Source organism: Asparagus officinalis, chromosome 1 (genome assembly GCF_001876935.1).
Source record: "Asparagus officinalis chromosome 1, Aspof.V1, whole genome shotgun sequence".
NCBI classification, from domain to species: domain Eukaryota; kingdom Viridiplantae; phylum Streptophyta; class Magnoliopsida; order Asparagales; family Asparagaceae; genus Asparagus; species Asparagus officinalis.
Window position 1 is genome coordinate 17,337,219 of NC_033794.1, and position 18,124 is coordinate 17,355,342.

Here is an 18,124-nt window from a genome sequence, read left to right on the forward strand (position 1 = left end):
GGGGGGGGTTCTGAAATTAACCCTTTTAAATATTAGCCCTTTGCTATGAAGCCTACTTAATGAGCACCAGCCTCAGGCCTGTATATTTCATAATTCTGATATTTACCCTTTTAAACAATAGCCCTTTGTTATGAAAATTTCTTGCCTACTTAATGAGCACCAGCTTGTATATTTCATATTTTGAAAGTAGTCGCTCAATTCATGAAAGTGCCATTTAGTCCAACAAATCTTATTAATAATTTCAAATGTTAGCCTCCCTTTTAGTTATTTCATCTAAATTTGCTAACTCAAATTGCTGCTAGTTGTTAGCTAAACGGTAAATTGTATATCTACCCTCAATAATATTTTTCCTAGCTAAAAATCATTTGTTTTTTTTTTCTTTTGACGAGGGAACTTGCCCACGGTCCCTTGGACCATGGGTACTAAACCCCCGAGTGTGGCTAAGGGATACCTCCTAACACGCAGCCTCAGGTATTCCAAGATTAAATTCATGTGGGTGCTTTTTAGGAGAGTTTCCATGAGAGTTGAATCTAAGACGTTAGAGTACTACTCATATGCAATTTATCAACATAATTTGAGAAGATTTATATCCTCTATCTTACTCCTATGTACTCATGCGTTTCCCGCTCCAAATATAATCCTTATTTTTATTTACAAATAAAACAAAAAAAAATCGCAACTCATTTCTTCCTTCTCATCAGATTTTTCTTTTTTTCACGTGCCCTGTCTTTCTTATTGTCTAATGATATATCATATACCAACACGATATATCACATATATGCCAAGATATATCTAATTCAAAGGGATGTAATTTTACAAAGACTGCATTGTAGAATTCCTGATGATGATCATGATATTCATGCTTATCTCATTCTCTATATTGCACATCTCTGTTCTATGGGGACAAAACAATACTAAATTGCATTACATTTAGCACAATCTTCGTTGATTTCTACCACCCATTTTACTCTTTTAATCTTCCTCTCTCAAAATTCTAGCCTCAATGAGCATCATCAAAACTCATCATGATTGCCATAGTCGTTCTCTTCACCATAATGATAATTGTGTTGCCCCTCCTCAAATACTGCATCGTAGAATTCCTGAGGATGATCTAACATCTCCTCCAATGTAAGCTTCCCATCTTTATCATCGTCGGCCTGTATTATTCAAATTTGTGACAAAAAATGTTATGTGCAAACTTAAATCTTGTAACAAAATGCTAACTCAATTCCAATTTTGTAAATACTAACCTTATGCATCAGGTACTTGGTGTAATACGTCGCATATGAAAATTCACCCGGGTGCAGTTGATGGATGACAGGCTTTAGTTCTTCTGGTGTTATAAATCTGCGAAAAAAAATAAGAATATCACCAAGAAATTTCGAAACTTAAAAGAATATGGCATAATTTGTGAATTATGAAATTTGGATACGTACTTGTCTTTGTTCACGTCGAGCTCTTGAAATTTTTTTATAGCACTTATGTCCATGGGGCTAACATCCTTAGTTTCGAAATCATGAGCATAAGTAAATATGCTATGAGTTCTATCGCGAAACTCCTCAAAACTTAGCTTCCCATCTTCATTTACATCCATTTCACTATTGCGACATATCACAAAGCCAAATGAAAACATTTAGAAAGATAATGCAAAATAATGGAATATATATAATAATAAAATTTGAAAGGAAAAGTAGGGCGAGGTGCCCTGCTCATGAAAGCTATGGAATATCTAAAATTAATAAAAAACCAATTATGAATGGTTATTCAAATTATTGAGACCGATTTCTCCATTAGAGGTAAAACTTTCTACTTCACCATACATTACTTGCGATGAGAGCTTCAATCATATGTCTACGCAACTAATAATCATTAAACTAACTAATCAAGTGCAATTACCCATATTATCTTTATGAAAAAGAGCCAATGATATAATGGAGATATTACCGCATCGTAGATATATGTTATAACTGATATTTACGTGCATGACTACATGTTTCTGTGTGCAAGTTACAATATCAGCGAACTATTATCTTGAAAACCAATAAGAAATCTTATTTATATTGATATTCTTCTCCATCACAAGTAATTTGGCAAATAAAATGAAAATTACCTAGATTTCCATCCTTTTCTCAGGAAAAAAGACAAAAAGAAAAAAAAGAAAGAAAATTACCTTAGCTTTTCTCTCAGGAACCATGCTTGAACTTTTGGGTTCTTACTATCTTCAGGGTGAACTAAGCTGTAACAATAGAAGATAATGCTCGATGAAGATCATAAATTTTCAATATAACCATAAAATCCACAAAAAGCAGAACATTTTATGATTCTTACTCGTTTAATTCTAACTCGCTCAATGAACCATTACCATCCTCGTCTGCGCACTCAAATAAATCCTTCCACCATCCAGGCTCACCAAATTCCTTGTCATTCCAATCTATATCATGATCACATAACTTTATTTCAGTATATAATAGGAGCAGCATCTAATCAGTATATACTTATTTCTTATCTTATCTCTTAGTTTATATTCACTCATCTGTCGTAACATATTCATTTCTGCTATGCTACACTAAACTCAACATCCACAAAATAAAGGTAAAACGACGAAAAACAATCATATACCTCTCTTTGCCTCGGGTATATTCCACAAGAGCTCCGACAAAGTAACCTCGCCATTCTCATCCTTATCATGGACCGACATCCTCCTCTCCGTGATGTACATCAACCGATCCAATGCCTGTCGCTTGTTCCAAACATCCAACTCCCCGAAACTAAGAAACCCGTCCTTGGGAGATTGATCCAAAATAGCAAACAGATGTCTCAGCCTCTGCTCGGTGTTCAGACTCCCCTCCTCCGTGAAATAGTCCTTCAACATGCCATCATCTTCCCTCATCTTTTTCCAAAACGCGTGCACGTTTATATGCACATCGTCATTTATCTGTGGCTCCAATTTGTCGACCAAGGGGTCGAATGTTAGGTGGCGGTGGAGCCTGCGGGCCCTCATCTTCCGCGGACCCGAAGGTGGGGCCGAGGAGAGGAGGGTGATGAAGGGGATCATAGTGATGACGAGGATGAGCACCACCGCCGGTTTAGGCATTTTTCCGGCGGTGGGTTTGGCCGGAGGAGGGGGAGGGAGAGGATTGGGGCTTCAAGGTGGATGGCTTTGAGAGAGTGTATTTTCCTTTGTTGGTGGTATTTTCCCTTTTCTTTATGTCCTTCTGGTGCTTAAAAGGGTTGCCCGCCAAAATTGGCCGTTAACGGGCCACCGATAAATTTAAGGAAAGCACCGGTTTTTTTGCTGGGACCCACCCTTAGATCAGTTTTTCTTTTGGATCCTTCTCTCCAAAGAGGCTATTATAATCAATATCACTAATTTATGAACGACTATTATTTTTTCAGAGTAATATACATTAAACAGCAGACGACTAAGACTCATACCTTGAATTATCCACTAGAAGCCACGAATGAGAGGAACCAATTCGTTTTATACCTTCTAGCAAACACTCAGGTATTTTGACCTTATACATACATAACTAGGCAAAAATACCCCCGCCTGACGCCGGGCCGGGGGGGGGGGGGGGGCGCGTGTCTTCTCAAGATTACAAATTGTGAAAAAATAAATCTGACATTATGCAAAAAAAGGTATCAATACTCAGTCTTCATAACAGACCCTATGTTGACTATACTAAGACTCTTAATTTTATTCACTTCATCTCTTCACATACACTTATACAGAGCTACACAAATATCTACCAGGTTAATTCATGACCCAATGAACATCATAACCCACTAAGCCACAGGCATTTTTTTTTTTTTGGGTTTCATTGTCTTTCAAAGTATTGCTATTTCTTGTCATTGCCCTTTTTATCGCTCTTTTTAGTAGTGCACGGCCTCACTTTGTCTCTAGCAACTTTCTCACAATAACCAAAATGCTATTTGTGAAACAAGCTGGTGACTATTTTCAACTAGATTTTATGCACGTGCAATGCACGTGGTTAAATATTGTGATTAGGTATTTTTTATTTATTTTCTTACTAAAATTTGTTCATCGGTTACTCTGATAATTTTTACTCACTTGGATTAAGTATTTTTGGTTTATTCTCTTACTAAAATTTGTTCCTCAATTATACTTTGATTATTTATTTATTTGATGTTTGTTTGAATAGACTACACCCAGTTTAAATTTTTATATTGATAGTTGAATTGTTAGGAGATAAATATAATCTAAAGCCCATTTAAATTTTTATTTCATTTGGATCGGCATGAAACCGAGCGTGACCTGAGGAAGTATAGTGTTATGAAAGTGAAAACACTTGAAAAAATAACATTATATATAAAAGGAAGGTGAATAAAAAAAGCCAACGAGCCAAGATTATTGATTTAAAGTGGGCTGAAATGACAGAAAATAGTCAATGAAAAAATTCATAAACTGAAGATGAATGCTAACTCTAGTACACTTTGATAAAAGCATCCACATATGCATATGAAAGCACTAAAAATAGTTTACGAAAATTCATGCTAAATATTCCTAATTTTACTAAAAAATAAAACTATTCTATAACAATTCACAAAACATTATCTTTTGTTGCTTCTATTCTATTTTTTATTGAGTTGAGATCAATCCTTCTTTATATTTATCTTTTTTCTGGGCAATTCTAGAGTAGTGTCTTCATCATCGACATCGATTGTGATATGAGACTGGAGTATGTTATCTTTCCTTGGGCTCATTCATCTTTTGTCTTCTCGTCTAAATTCACAAAGAAGTTGAATATATTTCTTATGTTCAACACAAACTTCTGACAATACGGGCTTTGATTTTTTTCTATTTTAATAAGAATAAATGTTAATTTCATATATATAAAACTTTTTGTGCTTGAAATTTATTACTTAAATAAGGTTAGGGGCTACCTCTTTTTTCCTATGCAATGAATTATTTTGTTATGCATCCAATAAGAATTTTTGTTGTGTCATAATATCTTTGCTTTGTTTGTATCATTTTCCACGAGGATCTGAACTAAATACATTACATTTTTCATTGTCAATTTGCTTTAGATTATAATATTAATATATAATTTTGATATATTTATTTTATGAAGAAGGGATATCACTTAACCTTGGTACTACATCATCAGTGATTCTACAACATTTATCATCTGGACACTTATTATTAACATCTCTATCTACTTTATTGTTGCAGCCTTTGCAAACATAGAATTTCTGCTCAACTCTATTATAAATGGTAGTTATCGTTACCTTAAATGTGCGATAGTGTGTCTGTATATTAGTAAATTATTCTTAGGTTTAATTGTATGAATTTTAGAATATGTTTTCTAAGATCATATCTCTTTCGAATGTTATAATGATTGTATATATTAGTAATTTAAATTTTTATTGTTTTTATAAAGAGCCTTAATAGAGATGCTTTTGTCTTGGTAGCTTACTCTAAAAGAGCGCTGCATATTAGCTTTAAAATATAATATTTTTTCTTTACGGTGTTATATGGATGCTTGTTTGGTTTACTTACTATTCTCTTATTTCTTTAGTAATTTGTATCTTTGGATTGATATATATTATTGACGCAATTTACGATGATATGCATATCTCCTCTATAAATTTGAAACAAATATAAGGTGAATTTTAGTTTTAGTGGCATTTAATAAGAATTTTAGTAATGAAATATACTACCTTCATATTTAGAGATCTTGAATTCTAATAGTGCTATTACATCATTATCTTTGATCGTGTTTTTAAGAATTGATCTTTGATTAGTAGTCATACCCTTAAATAAAGTCACGCAGGGCCGTGATACTATATAAGAAAAAGGAAAAATGGCGATTTTATATTTTTTTGCTTACACAGAGTCATGACATAGTAATTTTTCTTTTATTTTTCATGAAGAATGTTTCTTTGATTGGAACAAAGTTGTTCAATATATTCTTCAGGGGGTATTCAGTCAGTGTTTCTTTGATAAATATAACTTATGTTAGTATTAATTAAAGTGATTCATGGACGTTCTGAATTCCATTTAAAATGAAAATCACTTGATTCTTTTGAAAGATATCTCTAAAATTTCTAGTAGTTCTCTATACGTAAATCTTATAATTTTTTACCCTATAAATATTATTACCATTAGAGATCAATATTTATAAATTATAATCAATTAATGTTAAGCTATATTATATTATAGTCTTTTATCAGTTTTTTACGATTTAGTCTTCTATCAATTAATGATACTTATGTATTTTTGCTGCTCTAACATATTGGTAAAAGTATATGTAGTTACTTTAATTTATATAATAACATTAATTTTAATCTATTATATATATATATTTTAAAATTTTATTATTTAACTGGATATTTTTAATCTATTAATATTACTATTTTTATCAGTATCAACTTGGCTATTTTCAGATTCTGAAAAGGAATAGTAAACCTTAAATTATAAGTTAAATTTATATATCTTAATGAAAGAATATCACACAATTACTCTTTTCTTTACCAAGTTCTAAATTTTTAGTTATTTATTTTGTGTAATTTTAACTTTTGAGAGTATTTTGTCTAATTTTTAAAATTTTTACTTTTTTTTGTAATACTTCATGTAATAAAATGATACTACAGAGTTGTTTCATATATTTTATTAATCTTATTTAAATTATTGAGCTATAGATAGTTCATGTAGTATTAGGATAGGATACAAGTATGATTAGGATAGATTATAATTTAAATTAAATATTTAAAATAGTACATGATAATTTTGACTATGGAAAGCTTTCCCGAACTCGTGCTTTTAAAGGGAGTATGATTTTTGTTTTCCTTAATTTTCTTTTTTTTTATAATTTTGAGAATGACTTTTGTCTTTTTAATTTGTTTGGCGGATTTTGTAAATATCTCATCCATATTATGTACATTTGTAGGTCTACGCTGTTCCTGGGTTCGACCTTTGGGGTAGACGTTATTTGTCTCATTAATTTATTTGATTTTTATGTATACGCCCTTTATTTTGTAGACATTTATAAATTTAACATTTAATAATTTTATTTAGATTTACGTTTCAATTTAAACTGCATCCTCATCTTCGTACTATGTATATCCAATAAGAATTCATCAATTTATCAACTTACTCTTATTTAATGGAATAATATTTGAATTCCAAAGGTATTTTTGTCTATTGAAAGATTTTTCCAAACTCGTGCTTTTAAAGAAAGTATGATTATTAGGCTTTCACTTTAATTCTATTTTGACTGTTATGTCCACCGGTAGGGTAAATCATACTCCCTTTAAAAGAGGGAGTTGTGAAAAAACTTTTCAAGGACTATACTACCCCTATTCTTTGTTGATATTACATTCTAATGCTAACTAAACTAAATTAATTATCATTGTTAATTAATTACATTATATATTACTTTAAGTTTATATAATTTGGTCCCTAAAACTTCCAACGCTATTGTAAAACTCTACATCATATCAATTATTAATAATGTAAAATAATATATTAATAGATAATTGTATGTTAATAAAGTATTTATGGAAAGAGTAGAAAACATAGAATTGTCCTAAAATTATACCATGAAACTCATATAGGAAAATTACAAAGAGCATTCTTATGTTTATGTAAGAGGACAGAATGTAAAAACATTATATTTTGAAAAACATTAGGATATTTAAGTGCAGCAAGCTAGATATGTTATCTAAAATTTAAAAAAATATGCAACAAGATACAAGTGGAGGTATATAAATATAATTGCTGTAAACTATAAAAGATTTAAGTTCAATTAGGCCTATAAAAGATTTAAAACTTTTGTTATCCATAAAAAATAATATATGAACCCATTGATAAATAATATTCATCATACAATATGTGGCCAAATGGTTAGCTTATATTTATATAGTAGAGGAGATGCTGAAAAATTGAAGCATCATATTTTGAATGAGTCTCAAGATTTTGAATTATTTCCTAAAATTATATACTTCGCTTAAAAAACTTTTGAAGAGGCTTCTGAAGGACTACGACAAAGGGTTGGACATCAGATAAATATTAAACAAATAAAATCCATGATATTAGATTATAAAATTCAAGGATGTCTATGTAATATTGGGTGTCATATGAGATAGTATTCATACATAACATGACATTGTAATATGTAATCTAACATATTAATGAAATTTAAATATAATAATTTGCAACAAAAAATATGCTTAAGATTTGGGAGAGCCGAGAGTGGAGAGATTTGGAGAAGAATTGTGGTCTTTGTGGGTTTTGTAGGTTCCAATTTTATTTCCCAAACACGATCCAAACTCGAGTCCACAATCAAATTAAAAATGACATGATTTTCTCAATATCTTTAAATAGATATATTGACCATATTTTCGATAACGGTCGATATATCAAAAAAATCACCAAATAAAAGAAAACAATAGAAAATATTACCGAGATAAAGTCTTTAACCTGATATATTGGCCGATATAGCAATATATCGGCAAATATTTTATAGGATACCTATAAGAGCAAATATGTAAAGGTTATTTAGATATTAGTTCCTTGATTTTAAATATACAATGATTTTATGTTATTCCCTGAAATGTTTTAAATTATTCATAATTTAGGGACTAATATTAAATTATTAAAAAAATTATGTTGTTTGACATTAGATAGATATGAATTATTTTGTTAAAATATAATCAATATGAGTGCATAATATGTATAAATTATTCTCAGACTATATTTATAATTTTCTAAAACTAGAGAGTAATCATTTTGATAGATCAATTAGTAGTTGAGAAGATGTAAAAAGACTAAAAGAGTACAACAACAGATTTTAAAATTGATCATATGATTTATATTTTCTTTTTTGATTGAATTTGCACATTATAACTTAGAGAATTCTAGAAAAAAGTTCTTGAATATCTATAATACTTGGTTGCCTGATAAACAATAGGTGGAAGTGATTTTTTCATAACCGAACAAAATCCTTACTAACTAGATAAAGCCTACCATTTTTCTTTGATGAATTCAAGAATTTATTTTTTTATTAATAATTATAGGTTTTTTGCGTATCGGTCCCTTACATCATTAATATTTTAAAATTATACGTTCAAATTAGTAATTAATCTTAAATCGTTAATATTTTAAGGTTTTAAACATCACTATTTTTTTGGAAGACAAAAATGTAAAAACCACACATGGAAATATCCAAAAAAATTAATATATTATGATATTTATAAAGTTTTTTGCAACCATATTATAGTAAATAAATATACCTAAAAAATAATTATGATATTTGATCAAGTGCAGTACATGTGCATTCCACCTAGTATAATACAAATGATTTAGCTTCCATCGTTCTCTTAGTTTGGATAGGAAATCATTAATGTTAACTTCGCAAACCGCGCTGACCTTTTTTTTTACACATAACCGCAGAACATATTTTTATATTACAAGTTCTAACAAAATAAAACAATATATCACAACTAACAAAAAGATATATGTAGTCCTCAAAAAGATAAATATATAGTCCTCATAAGAATCTAATTTTAAAACATTTTACACTAATTTCTACCTTATGTGAGAGAAACATATATTGTAGTATCTCAATTTTCTCCATCAGTGACACTGTTGAGAACCTAGTTGAGCGATTCTCCGGCATTGACATCATTTGGATCGCAACCAAGGCACACCTTTCTCCGGCATTGACATCATTTGGATCGCAACCAAGGCACACCTTTCTCCTTCAACCTAGCTCTCGTTTTCGTTCACATAATTCTATTAAGCTATCTATTCAAATCAATTATTTTTTAAAATTAGAAAAATGCAAGAAATTCCAAGTGAACTTGTAACTATTTCTAAAAAACCACATCGAATCTGTTGATGGTTTAAATCACACAATTAAAAGAGGAGGTGAGTAAGAATTGGATTGATATGGGGTCTGCTTGCTTTTCCGAATATCTGATTTAGAGTTGGATTGTTCATCCCTGCACGCGTAACAACTCGTAAGAGGACGGGGACTGGTTCCCCTTTTGTTTCTCCGACAATCAAGTCAGCTAGGGGCTTGAGTGGGAATATGAGAAAAATACAGCGGAATGAAGAAAGATGTTGAGAAATTGTTTACCCTTGTATTTGGAATAGTTTTTCTTTTTATAGTCAAGGAAGAGGGGTAGTCTAGTCTTTTTGGCCGAGCCTAAACTGACGGCTGAGTCAGCATCTACTTTACAAGTATCGGTCATGGATCGGCTGCGTGATTGGCGCTATCATTTTGTTAGTAGTGAGATGTGATGGGCGGCGCACGAAGCCTGCGTGGTCCGATGTGTCATAAATAATGTAGGGATGAAGAAATGATGGCGTCTGCCAAGCATTTAATGTGACGCTAATGTGCTGTTAGCGGAGGAGGTTCGAGGTTGAAGTCGTTCTTTGGCTTGTAGCGAGGGGTGTCAAGAAGTAACGCCTTTCGAGTCGACCCTGCGAGGTGTCGAATAACTGATCAAGTGGGCTCGTATCAAGTCATCTTCAACAAGAAGACCGACTAATACCGCCCTTTGAGTGGACCTAAGGAGATGCCGACTCAGCGAGTCGGCTAAGTCGGGATTCTTGTTAGTCCTGACCGTTCATTCAATTTGAGAGGTGCATGTAGGAAGACATCTGTCCGTTGCTAGCAAAGGGCCATAATTTGACGACTGAAAACACCACAACAGAATCTAATCAAATTTTAGTAAACCACAACTATGTATGTGTACTAAACCTAAAAACTCCCTCTAATAAGTAAATATGTATGCAAGAGAGCTATCATCGTCCTAAACATAAGGTAAACAATATCAAAGGCAAAAAAACTCAACCTTGCACATACTCATTTCTGTTTGTTCTCCTCTTTACCTTCAGCTTTGCTTCTGTGCTCACATATAGCCGACATCACTAGAAATTGTTTCCTAACAGAGTCAAAATCTGATCCCAATTAGAGAAAATCATTTGTTAGCATTTATTACATAATAGAACTCCTACGAGAAGCATCACTATTAGAGTGGGATGGTTTGATCCATAAAAAATGTAGTTCAACTTCCAAACAAACTCTCTACCCTCCCATGAATGCCCTTAGATAACTCTATTGTATTGTGATAGATTTGGTATTACTTGTAGCTAATAAAACCTAAGCTTAGTAGTAAATACATTCCGCTTACTGTAGGGTTAGCAATTTGTTAACCCCCAAACTTTATTAAATGAAATCTCTGATGTCCAAACAAAGCTGATCTATAAGCTTAATATCTATAATAGAATATTATGAACATCCAGACAACAAATTGACATCATATACCACTCATATGATATTCCTTAAAAAATTGGTATGATAGACATAAATAATAGAGATAACTCCATCTGAATGGTAAGAGCCTTAGGTGTTAATAAACAAAAAAGTTAGATATAATAAATGGGTAGCATTCTATAGAATAAAAAGTATACCGCAAGTAATTATATAATCAAAGAGAAATTAATGAAGGGATCCCCATCTCAACATGGCTTTGCTAATAAAAGGGCTTTTCGGCTTATCTTTGGCCCCACACTAGGTGTGAGAATCTCTACTCGTATGTAAAATTTTGATGTTAAATACCTCAGAAGGAACAAATATAATAAAATTTGAAATACCTTTGCAATAATTAAATGATTATTTTTTTTACTTTTCTTAGTGGTGAGACCATTGTTTTGAAGAATCGCAATGATTGGAATAACTATGCCAATTGATGAAACAAAGCAAAATTCTAGTCAAGATTTTAAATATCGACCGATAAATCGATATTATCGGCAATATATATTAGTTTTGGGCCCTTCAGCTATGATTTAAATTTTAATTGGTTATCATTTTGGGGTAATTATCAACAATAAAGCGGCAATAAATCGACCGAGTTTAACGGTAAAAATTATAGGAACTATCAGTTAGTGATCTTAAACATGTGTACTTACATTTGGTTAAATATGTGCATTTACATTGTGGTATGCTTATATTTTATTAATTTTCTACAACTTCTTAGTTTATTTTGTTATTTGCTTGTATGTTATTCAATATTATATTTTAGGACATTATATTATTGCATGCACACCCTTTGATATTACACTCCCATAAATACCACTTATCCCCAATATATCCCTGATTGGGATTTTTTTTTGAAAAAGACCTTTTTGCTAAATAATTAGCAAAACCGACTGTTTTGCTAATTATTTAGCAAAAACGACGAGTTCAAACTCAGAAAAGCCTTTGTGGTTTGCCCTGCAAATCTATTAAGCCCTCAATCTATTATTTCAATCTATTAAGCCCCTATATTTTTTTATTTTGAATCCATTTAGCCCCCATGGTGTTTCTCTATAACTAAAAAATAGATTCAATAAGACAAAATTACCCTTTTAGTTATAGAGAAACACCATGGGGGCTTAATAGATTGAAATAATAGGTTAAGGGCTTATTAGATTTACAGGGCAAACCACAAGGGCTTTTCTGGTTTAAACTCCAAACATGACCTCGGTTTTGAAAAAACTGGTCATTCGAAACATATGGGACCACTAGTCCCGTATGTTTAGACTATTAATTAACGACTAATAATCACGCCACAAAATCTATGGGACTACTAATCTCATAGATTTTGTTCTTCTCCCTCTTCTCCTGGCTCAACTCCTCCTCCCCTCCGCTCCTCCCCCTGGCCCACCGCCCAGTCCCACCTCCTCTCCCTCCCCATCCGCTGGGACTCCTTCACCGTCAACCAAGTCCTCAAAACCCACCCCCCGATGCAAAAGGCCTGGCTCTTCTTCAACTGGGCCCCCGCAAGCATCCCCAACTTCAAGCACGACAAGTTCACCTACACCACCATGCTTGACATCTTCGGCGAGGCCGGCACCGCCTAGTCCCACCTCCTCTCCCTCCCCATCCGCTGGGACTCCTTCACCGTCAATCAAGTCCTCCAAACCCACCCCCCGATGCAAAAGGTCTGGCTCTTCTTCAACTGGCCCCCCGCTAACATCCCTAACTTCAATCACGACAAGTTCACCTGAATAATATTGGGTCAGTGCAAACAAGGCTTGCAAATTCAAAGGAAGAGAAACCAGCATCCATGAAAAAAAAATCAATTTTCGGCTTCAGGGCGTTTTCGACACTTGACAGGAGAAGTCTTGTGTTCTTGGTGATGAGTTTTGTGACCTAGGTATGGGGCCCGTTAAGGAGTTAGAGCTGAGGTGGAGGACCGACAGGTGACGGCAAGCAGGAGAAGAGAGAGAGGACTTTGGGGTTAGGATTCTGCTTAAGCAACAAAATCTACGGGACTAGTAGTCCCGTAGATTTTTTGGCGTGATTATTAGTCGGTAATTAATGGTCTAAACATACGGGACTAGTAGTCAAGTATGTTTCGAATGGTCGATTTTTCAAAACCGACCTCTTGTGACGCCCCTGATTTCAACAAGGCTGCAATCCAAGGTGAAACTAATGATGTCAAACCTGTCATGCACCCACACAGTACAATAACATGTTTCACCAATCACAATAATATCATCTAGTGGAATCAAATAGAAGTGTAGGAACAGAACATGCGAAATAAAAGGAATAAGTACAATAGATATGAAGTAGGAAGGAATATCTCATAAATATATTCATGTCTCAAGTGATCAATCTGGAATACATCTGATATCTAAAATAAATAATGAAGTATTTTAACATGAATCAACTGAAAATATACTAAGGCACGTTGCCTTTACAATATGATATACAAAACTGTAATGTCTACATAAAAGCATGAAATTACGGTGGAGCTCCTAATGGTAAAATCATATGACGGCGACTATGCAAAATCTCCGTCATCCTGTGACTCTCCGAAGCTCTAAGCCGCCTAAAAGGAAAATCAAAAATAAAAAGAACAACAACCAGAGCGTCAGAGCGCTATAGCAAGATCACCTCCATTCGCCTCCAGAGCTGCTAGATGAAGTGGAGGCTCTACCTATTAAGCATAGTCTATCTAGATCATTTTCTCCGTATCTAATAGAATTAATACTTAGAAATCTACAACATGAGACGAAGTACGTCAAACGAAATAATCTAAACAAGAAAACTCTCATGTATATACCATATGTCTCAAATTGTAGATAGCTAAACATTAACAACAAAGTAAATATAAACAATCTAAAGGAAACTAATAATTAGAAACCCACAACACGAGACTAGTACACCGAGCGAAATAATCCAAATAAGGAAACCCTCATATATATACCATGTCTCAAATTGTGAATCTCTAATCATTGATCCCAACTAAGAAGTAAAAGAGAAACAATACATGAAAGTAGACTACAACTCTAAACCTCAAATATAATGAGCAAATGTCATAATCTCGGACTACCCTCGGGTCGAGGGTAGTGACGCAGTCATAAGGAAAATATCATCCAAAATAAACATCTCCATAGATCATACCATGTATGCCAAAAGTATCCAAATTGTACCCTACTCTCGGGTAGTCTAACTTGGGAACAAAACTACGTCTGTGTATGTATATATATGTCTCAACATGAAGTAACGATACTCTTGTAAGGTACAGCACACTATCGTGTGGAAATAACATCATTACTCAATCGTTCTGTGGCAATAGGTTTTATCTCCCTAATCCGGCTACATGAACTAACGATACTTTTGTAAGGTTCTCACAATATCATGTGGATTTAACGTCCTTACTCAATCGTTCTACGGCAATAGGTTTTATCTCCCTATTTTCGGATATGCTTCCAGATGATCGTACAACGATGAATAGGCACATTAGCCCAACCCGAAAAACACATCGATCATTTTCGAGTATTTGGTACCGCCGAAGTCTCATTACAGGAAAAACAATCAAATACTCTTAGTGTGGTACAACCGAGATCTCGTTACGGGATAAACAACCACACTGAGCATCCATAACTGATTAAATAATTCATTTTCATATGTTAATTCACTTTCATCAACTCAACGTATGACAAATATCTCAACAATGCGTGTTATATAAACATAAACTAAGTGTACGTGTATCATCATGCGGCTCACACCCCGCGGTTGCATCCAAAATGTAAGCAAACAACACCCAGGAAACTCAAAAGAGGCAGACCGATCAACCACCCCAACGGTGTCGGTCGACCGGACCAGGAACGTGCACAAGGTGCACAAATAGAGATTTGCGATATTATAACTTGTTCAAAAATAAAATTTTCTTATCACGAAACATATAAAAACACTTAAACTTTGATAATTACTTACAGAAATTATTTTGAACATGATTCAAACTCTTGGGTTTATCTAATTAGGGTTTAACAACCTAATTAACAAAATTCCTTGTTTAAAACATGATTGCTTAACATGTTTAACATAAGCTTGCTTGTAAAAACTTATAGAACAGATATAATTTGATTTAAATTTGTTCATATTTCTTAGGTATCACAACCCTAGCGTTTAAACATCTTTAATCAACATGTAAACTCAATTAAACGACAAATTAGGGTTAAAACATGTTCTAAGCATGATTAACATGATAAAAACAAAATTAAAGGCAACCCTAATGATCATGATCACTTTTCTATCATAAACAGCAAGAAAACCATATAGATCTAATATTTTATTAGGATTTATCATCAAAAGTCTAATCTTTTTCATATCGGGTTAAACTTTAAGCATGCAAACATCGATTAAATATTTTAATAATCATTAAAACTATGAGGATGAGTTTGGATGCAGATGATCTTGCCTTAATCTCGTGTGCAAGCCTCTGAAACAAACAGAAAGCGATCCAAACGTGCAAACAATTCGTTTTCCCTCGCCACACGTCGATGATCTCGCCCTCGCGTCGGTATTTTCTTCACAAAGCTCTCAAAACTCATAAGAAAAAGATCTAGGATTTTTTAGGGGAGAGGGTGGCTGCTAGGATTCAGAGATATGATAAAATAGAGGAATTTTTATGAAAAACACAGGTATTTATAGAGGCAAACCCGAAACAAACATGTTTGACTAAAACCTGGAAACCTAGTCTGATTAGGAAAACAACCTTCGGTATTTTGGCTGTAACTTTCTCGTCCGTCCTTGGAATGAGGTGATCTAAGATTTGTTGGAAAGCTCTTGAAGAGACCTATAACTTTGGTTTTAAGTTTTTCCAGATTCTAACTATATCGGTGTGTAAAATATATAAACTCTTAACTGGTCATTTTTCTCAGATTTTCCTTCGTGCATGTTTTGTGCATTTGCACTCTTATATTCACATGTCTATATTGAATTGATCTCAAATCAATTCCTAGCATATTCAAACATCAAAATATGTTATTTATCACCATATAACCTATTTATTATTATTTATCACAAGATATTCAAATTTTTAGGGTTTTACACCTCTATGTCGTTTTTGCTAAATAATTAGCAAAACGGTCGGTTTTGCTAATTATTCAACAAAAAAGATCATTTTCAAAAAAAAAAAAAACCATCCCTGATTTCCACCATCCGATATGAATTTTCGATAAATACCTAACAAACGATATTTAAAACCTTGATTCTAGTTAAGATCTTAATTAATTGGTATAAGATCTCAAGTTCATTTCTATAAGGGGGGGTTAGTCACCTAGAACTTTTTAAGTAGAACTGGGATAATTGGTAAAGTGGGATAATATTTTAACACTGGGATAATTTAGTGGAACAATGATGGGTAATTCTTAAAGTGGGATAATTTGGTAGGATAATTTGGTGAGATAATGATCGATAATATTATGAAGTTGCATAATTTGGTAGGATAATTTGGTGGGGGTAATGGTGGGTATAAATTACTATTGTTAATAATTGTATATTAAAAATAATATAATATTGATAAGCAAATTCTAGTAATAACTATAAACTATAATGCAATAAAGCATCACTATTCATCTCAAATAATAAAATAATTTACAAATAAATAAAAATCTAAATCCCTAGAGTGACTCGACTTTCATCATCCCACATGGCTTCTATCATCCCACATGACATCTGCCATAGAATTTCTCCAAGCTCCTATAGCTGCTCGTTGAGTCTATAACTCGTCTTCTTTATCGGAGTCATCGTCTGCATCAGCAACATTTCGTGGAGCTTCTAGCGGAGGATCATAAATGTCGAAGTTCAAATCTCATAACATCATAAAGAAAGAAAAATAAGCATTTTTCAGCCATTAACCCTTTGGACCAATCTCATCATGATCGCTGAAACCAAATCAGCAAATAAATGAAATGTACACAGGAATCATCCATGACCGCTAAACAGATGATCGACAGATGAACTATAAATATCCCAATCAATTTACTGAGCCGATTTAATAATAATAGATATCACCATTAACTATTCAACATCTAATCATCAATGTGATCGTAAAGTTGCTTTCTAACTTATAAAAAAAACATAAATAGCCCGCATATCTTTAGCACTAACCCACCAACACTATATTCTTAACCTAAACCACTGTTGTGGAGAGAAAACTTAGATCAAACAAATAATAATAAAGTAATTTAACGTTAAAAAGCTATCAATAAAGTAATACATCTTGAAGATAATAATAAAAGATCTAATCATCAAAAAAACCAAAGTAAAGACAAAAAAATGAACGGATGATTGACTTAATAGCAGAGAAATTTTCTAGGCGGAGAAACTAACCAAGAGGGAGGGAGGCGGCGTTTCACTTTTTTTTTCCCAATTGTATTCTTTCCAATGTGTGGGATAATTTGAGAGAGGAGAACTTATGGTTATATATATAGGTAGTATAATTTGTGGGATAATTATGACCAATTATCCCAATTCTAATTCTAGTAGAATTCTACTTGACTAACGCACAAAAAAAATAATACAGTTCTAGTTCTACAAAAGTTCTACTTGACTAACACTATAAAAAAATATCTCATTTTCTAGTTCTATGTGACTAACACCTTAAAAATTTATCCCACAAATTATCACAGTTCCAGTTTTAAGTTCTAAATGACTAACCCCCCCTAAGCACAAAAATATCAACAGGAAACAAAAACAAACTGTAACAATCCCTTCGTTTAAAGAACGATTAAAATGACATCTAACAATTTTAAAAATACGATAAGTATTCACTGTTCAAAAAGCTCTAGATTATAAGATGATTAGAATGAAATCAT

The 18,124-nt window shown here is 32.8% G+C and overlaps 1 protein-coding gene across 1 annotated transcript; it reads right to left on the minus strand.

The window, feature by feature from the left end:
• Positions 1,014-3,094, minus strand: LOC109831227 (calumenin). Its single transcript, XM_020398566.1, has 6 exons — positions 2,620-3,094; positions 2,329-2,431; positions 2,171-2,236; positions 1,437-1,598; positions 1,251-1,347; positions 1,014-1,157 (listed from the first exon to the last, which is right to left on the minus strand). Exons 1-6 carry the CDS (start codon positions 3,092-3,094, stop codon positions 1,014-1,016), a joined length of 1,047 nt encoding a protein of 348 aa, XP_020254155.1.